This window comes from Pituophis catenifer, unplaced genomic scaffold (genome assembly GCF_029215685.1).
Source record: "Pituophis catenifer annectens isolate HBS135680 unplaced genomic scaffold, rPitCat1.0.hap2 SCAF_10, whole genome shotgun sequence".
Classification (NCBI taxonomy): domain Eukaryota; kingdom Metazoa; phylum Chordata; class Lepidosauria; order Squamata; family Colubridae; genus Pituophis; species Pituophis catenifer.
Genome location: NW_027256890.1, coordinates 19,273,028 through 19,280,896, shown reverse-complemented (window position 1 = coordinate 19,280,896; position 7,869 = coordinate 19,273,028). Strand labels below are relative to the sequence as shown.

The following is a 7,869-nucleotide window of genomic DNA, read 5'->3' as shown; positions in this document are numbered from 1 at the left end:
TGGTGATTGGCCCAAAGTCACTCAATTGGCTTTCCTACTTAAGGCGGGACTAGAACTCCCTGTCTCCTGGTGATTGGCCCAAAACCACCCAGTTGGCTTTCCTACTTAAGGCGGGACTAGAATTCCCAGTCTCCTGGTGATTGGCCCAAAGTCACCCAGTTGGCTTTCCTACTTAAGGCGGGACTAGAATTCCCAGTCTCCTGGTGATTGGCCCAAAGTCACTCAATTGGCTTTCCTACTTAAGGCGGGACTAGAATTCCCAGTCTCCTGGTGATTGGCCCAAAGTCACCCAGTTGGCTTTCCTACTTAAGGCGGGACTAGAATTCCCAGTCTCCTGGTGATTGGCCCAAAGTCACCCAGTTGGCTTTCCTACTTAAGGCGGGACTAGAACTCCCTGTCTCCTGGTGATTGGCCCAAAGTCACTCAATTGGCTTTCCTACTTAAGGCGGGACTAGAATTCCCAGTCTCCTGGTGATTGGCCCAAAGTCACCCAGTTGGCTTTCCTACTTAAGGCGGGACTAGAATTCCCAGTCTCCTGGTGATTGGCCCAAAGTCACTCAATTGGCTTTCCTACTTAAGGCGGGACTAGAACTCCCTGTCTCCTGGTGATTGGCCCAAAGTCACCCAGTTGGCTTTCCTACTTAAGGTGGGACTAGAATTCCACGTCTCCTGGTGATTGGACCAAAACCACCCAGTTGGTTTTCTTACTTAAGGCGGGGACTAGCACTCCCAGTCTCCTAGTTTCTAGCCTTGGCGCCTTAACCCCCCCCAAACCAAGCCCGGCCCCCTCTTTTCCCTTCTCACCCTCTCTGCCACCCCCTCCTCTTCCTCCTAGGTTGCTCGTAAGCTGGTGATCATTGAAGGAGATCTGGAACGGACCGAGGAGAGAGCCGAGCTGGCCGAATCGTGAGTGTTTGTCCTCTCGCCAGCTCCTTTTGCATGATACACACCCTCCCTTCTGCCCTGCCCCGCATGTGTTGCTAACACCAGTGGCTTGTCTCTGCCCCCCCACCTGCACCCCACTTCCCGGTTAGACGAGGCCTGAAGCTGTGGGGCCGACGGTGGAAGGGGAGAGAGTTGGACGTCGCTTCTTCCTCTTCCGTCTCGGCCTTTTCTCGTAAGGACAACATGTGGGCTGACCGCCGGACGTCCCTCTTCAAAGCCTACAACCCCGGTGCCTTGGTCATCCCAACATAGTGGGCCCCTCACTCCTCCCGGGCACTTTGTCCCCAGCTCTTGGAGCAGGGGTCTCCAACCTTGGCAACTTTTAAGGCTTGTGGACTTCCACTCCCAGAATATCTGAGCTGGCAAAGCCGGGGACGATGGATCCACCGGCAATGGGTGTGTAGGATAGGAAGTGGCAGGAGGAAGAGGGTGGGAGGGAGGAAGGAAAGAAGGCAGGGGCAGGAGGAAAAGGAAGGAAGGAAGGAAAGGGCAGGAGAAAGAGATGGATAGATGGATGGATGGATGGAAGGGGGGAGGAAGAGGAAGAGGAAGGAAGGGCCAGGAAGGAAGAGATGGATGGATGGATGGATGGATGGAAGGAAGGAAGGAAGGAAGGAAGGAAGGCAGGGGCAGGAGGAAAAGGAAGGAAGGAAGGAAAGGGCAGGAGAAAGAGATGGATGGATGGATGGAAGGGGCAAGAGGAAGAGGAAGGAAGGAAGGGCCAGGAAGGAAGAGATGGATGGATGGAAGGAAGGAAGGAAGGAAGGAAGGAAGGAAGGAGCAGGAGCAAGAGAAAGGAAGGAAAGAAGGGCCAGGAAGGAAGAGATGGATGGATGGATGGATGGATGGATGGATGGATGGATGGAAGGAAGGGAGAGAGGGCCAGAAGAAAGAGATGGATGGAAGGAAGGAAGGGGCAGGAGGAAGAGATAGATGGATGGATAGATGGATGGAAAGATGGATGGATGGATGGAAGGAAGGAAGGGGCAAGAGGAAGAGAAAGGAAGGAAGGGCCAGGAAGGAAGAGATGGATGGATGGATGGATGGATGGAAGGAAGGAAGGAAGGAAGGACGGAAGGAAGGAAGGGGCAGGAGCAAGAGAAAGGAAGGAAGGAAGGGCCAGGAAGGAAGAGGTGGATGGATGGATGGATGGATGGATGGAAGGAAGGAAGGGAGAGAGGGCCAGGAGAAAGAGATGGATGGAAGGAAGGAAGGGGCAGGAGGAAGAGATGGATGGATAGATGGATGGAAAGATGGATGGATGGAAGGGGCAGGAGGAAGAGAAAGGAAGGAAGGAAGGGCCATGAAGGAAGAGATGGATGGATGGATGGAAGGGAGGAAGGAAGGAAGGGGCAGGAGAAAGAGATGGAAGGGAAGTAAGTAATTAAGTTTGGAGACCCCCCCCCCCTCCTGCCCCAGACCACCGATTGCATGTCTGAATCAGCCTGGACGATGGGAGCGCCAACACGGGCTGCGTTGAATCACCTTCCACACAAGCAAACCTGCTTTCATTTATCCCCCCGTCAAGCTTCCCAGCCTCGTGTAATGCACCCCCTACCTCCACCCCCTGCCCACCCCACCCCTGTGGCACGCACTCCCCCCCCAAACAGCCCACTCTCCCCCCCCCTTGAAAATCCTCTCCCTCCCGTCTTGCATGTGTTGTGACCAATTTTTATTTTTCCTTTTTTTTTCCCCCCCTTGCCTTTCTTCCTCGTCCGTCCGTCCGTCCCTTCCTTTTACGGCTGCTTTGCCTCTTTTTCCGTTGTTGCCGCCGCCGCCGCTGCTCCTTTCCGGCCCCTCCTTCCCCCCTCGAACCCGTGGCCGTCCCTAAACCAGCCGTTTACGAGAAACGAATGAGCAGAACCGTCTGATGGACCAAAACTTGAAATTCCTTTCTCAGGCTGAAGAAAAGGTACTAATTCTCTCTCTCTCCCTGTCTCTCTCTCTCGCTGGCTCGCCTCCCTTGCGCGCCGAGGCTCCTAAATTCTCATTTTTCTCCCTCTGCTCCTCCCGTGCACGTCCCTCCTTTTCTCCTTCTCCTTGCTGCCTTCGATGCTTGACGGGCTCTGCTTTCCCTGGCCTTGCCTTCTCTGATCCGCTTTTTCCCCCGTTCCATCCTTTTTTTATTTTTTGAAAAAAAAAAAAAACATTTTTGCTTTCTTTCAAACAGGCAGCCACTGTGGCTGCTGGTTTTAGCCAGATTCTGGCACGAACGGGCACTTTGGCGGCCATCCTCGCAGCTTGTAAGCTGTGCGCCTGGGCCTTCTGGTGCCGGTGCCCCCATATAGGATAGGATAGGGGATAGAGGGAAGAGAAAGGAAGGGAAGAGGAGAGGAGAGGAGAATAGAGTAGAATAGAATAGAATGAGTAGAGTACAGTAGAGTAGAATAGAATAGAATAGAATAGGAGAAGAGAGAAGAGAATTAGAGTAGAGTAGAGTAGAATAGGAGAATAGAAAATAGAGAGTAGAATAGAATAAGAGTAGAGTAGAGTAGAATAGAATAAGTAGAGTAGAATAGAATAGAAAAATAGAGAATAGAGTAGAATAGAATAGAATGAGAGGAGAGGAGGAGAGTAGAGAAGAGAGAGTAGAATAGAGAAAAGAGAGAATAGAGAATTTAGAGAATAGAATAGAATAGAAGTAGAATAGAATAGAATAAAGTAGAGTAGAGAATAGAGTAGAATAGAATGAGAGGGAGAGGAGGGGAGGAGAGAGTAGAATAGAGAAAATAGAGAATAAATAGAGAAATAGAGAATAGAATAGAATAGAATTAGAGTAGAGTAGGAGAATAGAAATAGAGAATAGAGTAGAATAGAATGAGAGGAGAGGAGAAGAGAAGAGAAGAGGAGAAGAGAAGAGAAGAGAGAAAGTAGAGTAGAATAGAGAAAATAGAATAGAGAAAAAAGAAAATAAAGTAGAGTAGAATAGAATAGAGCAGAATAGAATAGAATAGAATAGAATAGAATAGAATAGAATAGAATAGAATAGAATAGAATAGAATTACCATGTTTCCCTGAAAATAAGACCGAGTCTTATATTAATTTTTGCTCCAAAAGACGCATTAGGGCTTATTTTCTGGTTAGACCTTATTTTTCGGGGGAAATATGGTACTAAATGCATCGGTCTGGTTGACAATCTTAACCGGGGCTTATTTTGGGGGGTAGGGCTTATATTACGAGCCTCCTGAAAAACCATGCTAGGGTTTATTTTCCGGTTGGGTCTTATTTTCGGGGAAACGGTAGAAAAGAAAAGAGAAGAGAAGAGAGAAGAGAATTAGAAAAGAAGAATAGAATAGAATAGCTTGATTGTCACTTTGAATGTACACTAATTGGCACAGATTAAAAATGAAATTTCGTTGCCTTAAAGCTCTTAAAGGGGTCACCACCTCCGATTTTACACCACATGGACACGGCAAGATAAATAAATACAAAATTATGTATCTACCCACATATATTATACGACACAGAGAAACAACAGTCTAATTCGGATGCATACACGTTTATCTTTAGCTACCATTTGGGCCTTTGGCTATCCTAAAGCTGGCATCCTGGCATCTGCAGAAGCTGCTGGAAAGCGATAGCAATTTTTATTTTATTTTATTTATTTTGCAGCTCCAAGCAGGAAGTCCTAATTTTAGCATTAAAAGAACCGCAAAAGAAGGGAAGGACCAGGGAGAAGGGAGGGGGAATCAGATGTCTCTTCCCCACAGTAGGATTTTACAGATAGTCCTCGATTTACGGCAGTAATTGAGCCCAGAATTAACGGCTGTAAATCCCGACGCCGCTGTGGCTTTTTCCCAGCGGTCGTGAAACGAAGGCCGCGGTTTGTTTAAAGCGAACAGCGCTCCAAGCAAACTCGTTTTATTTGGAGTTTCGCGAGGGAAGAGGCTTGCATAATATAGCATATTATATGGCAATATGATAAGAGATTTTTTTTTTTTTTTTTTTAAATACTTTATTGAGTTTTCCAAAACAAAAAAGAAAATATACAATCTATCTCTCCTTTCGGAGGTGCAGTGTTTATACAATATTGTGAAACAAAAGTTAAAAAAAAGACTTCATCCTTAACTATACATTGTTTTATACAATACAACTATAATACATGTGCCAAGTCAAATCCTAAGGTCATGTTTTCGTCTTATTGTTCAACCAGTGGTACCAAATACCCCATACATCATAATATTTTGAGTTGTCCTCGTTTTTTAACTCACTTGTCAGTTTCGCCATTTCTGCGCAATAAGAGATTATTATAATATTCCCCGGGGAACGAAAACCTGTATCCTTCGGATAGACACTCAGTTGAAAAATTATTATTTAATAAATAAAGATAATAATAATAGCACTAGGTTTTCACATTTAACACATTTAACAGAGTCGGAAGGGGCCTTGGAGGTCATCTAGTCTAACCCCATCAAGCAGGAGATCCTACACCATTTCTGACAACTTCTGTTCTATGGGTTGATTGTCCTCACATCTGTGTCCTCACATCACACCCGACCTCCACTTCCCAGCTCAAAGATTCACTTCTCTTTCTTTCTGTCTCCTCTCGCCATCCTTCCCTCCCTGTCCTTTCCTTTCTTTCTTTTTTCCCCTCCCCCCATCCTTTCTTTCTTTTTCCGCCTTCCCCGACACGCGCAGTAAATGTTCAGAATTGGAAGACGAGCTGAAGAACGTTACCAACAACCTCAAATCGCTTGAGGCTCAGGCGGAGAAGGTAGGGCGGTCCTTTCCCCCTCCTGCTGAGATATGAAAATCGATGATGGTGATGATTAGAAATGGAATCGCAAAATCCCTCTGCGGCCTTTTGGGGGGGGGGGGCAGGGGGGGATGGGTTTCTTGGGTCTGCTGAGAAAATAACCGTGAGGTCAGTTGGTTAATTGTGTAATCTATATTTTGGCTGTCATCATTCTAACTCTACATAGCTATTTTATATTTTATTTTATTTTCTCTCTCTTTCTCTCTCTCCTTTCATCTATCTATCTATTCATCTATCTATTATCTATCTATCTATTCTATCATTCCTTTCTATTATATATCTATGTCTGTTTTTTCCTGCATCCATCCATCCATCCATCTCTATTCTTTCCTAGCTATCTATCCATCTATCTATCTTATCATTCCTATCTATTATATATCTATGTTCTTTCTTCCATCCATCCATCTCTATTCTTTCATCTATCTATCTTATCTTTCTATCTATCCTATCATTCCTATCTATTATATATCTATCTGTTCTTTCCTCCATCCATCCATCCACCAACCATCCATCCATTATCTATCTATATATCTATCTATCTACCATCCATCTATCCATCCACTCTTCTATCCATCCATCCATCTACTCTCATATCCATTCATCCATCCATCCACTCTCCTATCTATCTATCTATCTATCTATCTATCTATCTATCTATCATTCATCCACCACTCATCCATCCACCCATCCATCCATCTACTCTCATATCTATCCATCTATTATCTATCTATCCATCATTACCTATCTGTCTGTCTGTCTATCTTACCACAGGGTAACTCTGAACAGTTTACAATATTAAGAAGATAAAACTATATATCTAACATTCCTAAGCATCTGTCTTTTTTGTTTTTCTTTTGAAGTACTATAGGACAATGTTTATTGGAGTTACAGGTAGTCCTGTAGTTATGACCCCAATTTATGTGGATAAAGTTGCACCTAATTTTACGATATTTTTTTTTTTTTGGGTGCGGTTGTTTAAATGAAACACACCAATGAAATGACATTAAGGGGATCCGGCTTCCCATATTGGGGGTCTGAGAGAGCATCTGAAATTTCCATATTTCAATCTGAAAGGCATAGGATAAAACCCCAAAATTAGCTGGGTGGGAGTCTCTACCTCGAGCAGGGACCTGACTTTGGGGGATGATGTACTCAGGGTTGCACACTCAGTTACAGTTAGATTCTTGAGTGTGTCTTTTTTTCTCCTCCTCCAGTACTCTCAAAAAGAGGACAAATATGAAGAGGAGATCAAGATTTTGACTGACAAACTCAAAGAGGTGAGTGGCGTAGGAGGCCGGGTGAGAACCAACCTAGAACTAAGGAGAAATTTCCTGACTGTAAGAACCATTAACCAGTGGAATGGTTTGCCACTAGAAGTTGTGGCTGCTCCATCACTGGAAGTTTTTCAAGAAGAGGTTGGACAACCGTTTGCCTGGAACAGGATAGATAATGAGATAACTTTTACTGTCAATTTTAAATGAAATTATACACACCCAGACACATCAGTGTTGGGTTTCAAAAATTATCGCTACCGGTTTGGTGGGCGTGGCTAGGTGGGCATGTGACTGAGTGGGCGTGGCCAACTTGACATCAATCATGCCCACCCAGTCACATGACACCCCCCACCTAGCCACGCCCACAGGAAAAGATAGGAAAATGTTTGGAATTTCCATCTATCTACCCCCACCAGTCACCCCCGTTTCCCCTCCTTTAGTGGCCCCGGCCCTAGCCCCGCTTCCTTCCCCCCCCCCACTTTGTTCGGGCTGCTTACCTTCCGCGCCAGCTGGTCCAGAGTCTGGAAGGCAAGCTCACCGGAGTTTTCGGTAGCCTGCGGCCAGCTGCTGCTGCTGAAAAGCGGCTGGCAAAGAGGCCACGGCTGGCCGCTGAAAAGTACCGGAGGTTGCGGAAAAAGCTGCTGCCGTTGCCTCCATGTTCTTCGCGCACCGCGCATCCCATTGGACTTGCAAGGCAATGGGACGCGCGTGCGTGAAGAACATGGCAGGCGGGACGAGCGATCGGCAATCGGGGGACTGGTGAAGGGGCGTGACCAGCCGGCCATCACTACCGGTTCGTCAACCTTGGCCAAATTTCCGCCAGCGGTTCGTGTGAACCGGTGCGAACCGGCTGAATACCACCTCTGACACACATATATGAGTTGGAAACGTGTA

The 7,869-nt window shown here is 46.3% G+C and overlaps 2 protein-coding genes across 4 annotated transcripts in view; both read left to right on the top strand.

Moving 5' to 3' along the window:
• Nucleotides 1–7,869, top strand: part of TPM3 (tropomyosin 3) — a 61,054-nt gene that overhangs the window by 42,143 nt on the left and 11,042 nt on the right. The window lies entirely within an intron of this gene.
• Nucleotides 839–7,869, top strand: part of LOC139321661 (tropomyosin alpha-3 chain-like) — a gene marked incomplete at its 5' end in the record, with an annotated part of 12,275 nt that continues 5,244 nt past the window's right edge. The window contains 3 exons of the mRNA XM_070950454.1: nucleotides 839–906; nucleotides 5,584–5,659; nucleotides 6,916–6,978. Of these exons, the coding sequence (XP_070806555.1) occupies nucleotides 839–906; nucleotides 5,584–5,659; nucleotides 6,916–6,978 (207 nt within the window). The remainder of the gene's footprint in view (nucleotides 907–5,583; nucleotides 5,660–6,915; nucleotides 6,979–7,869) is intronic.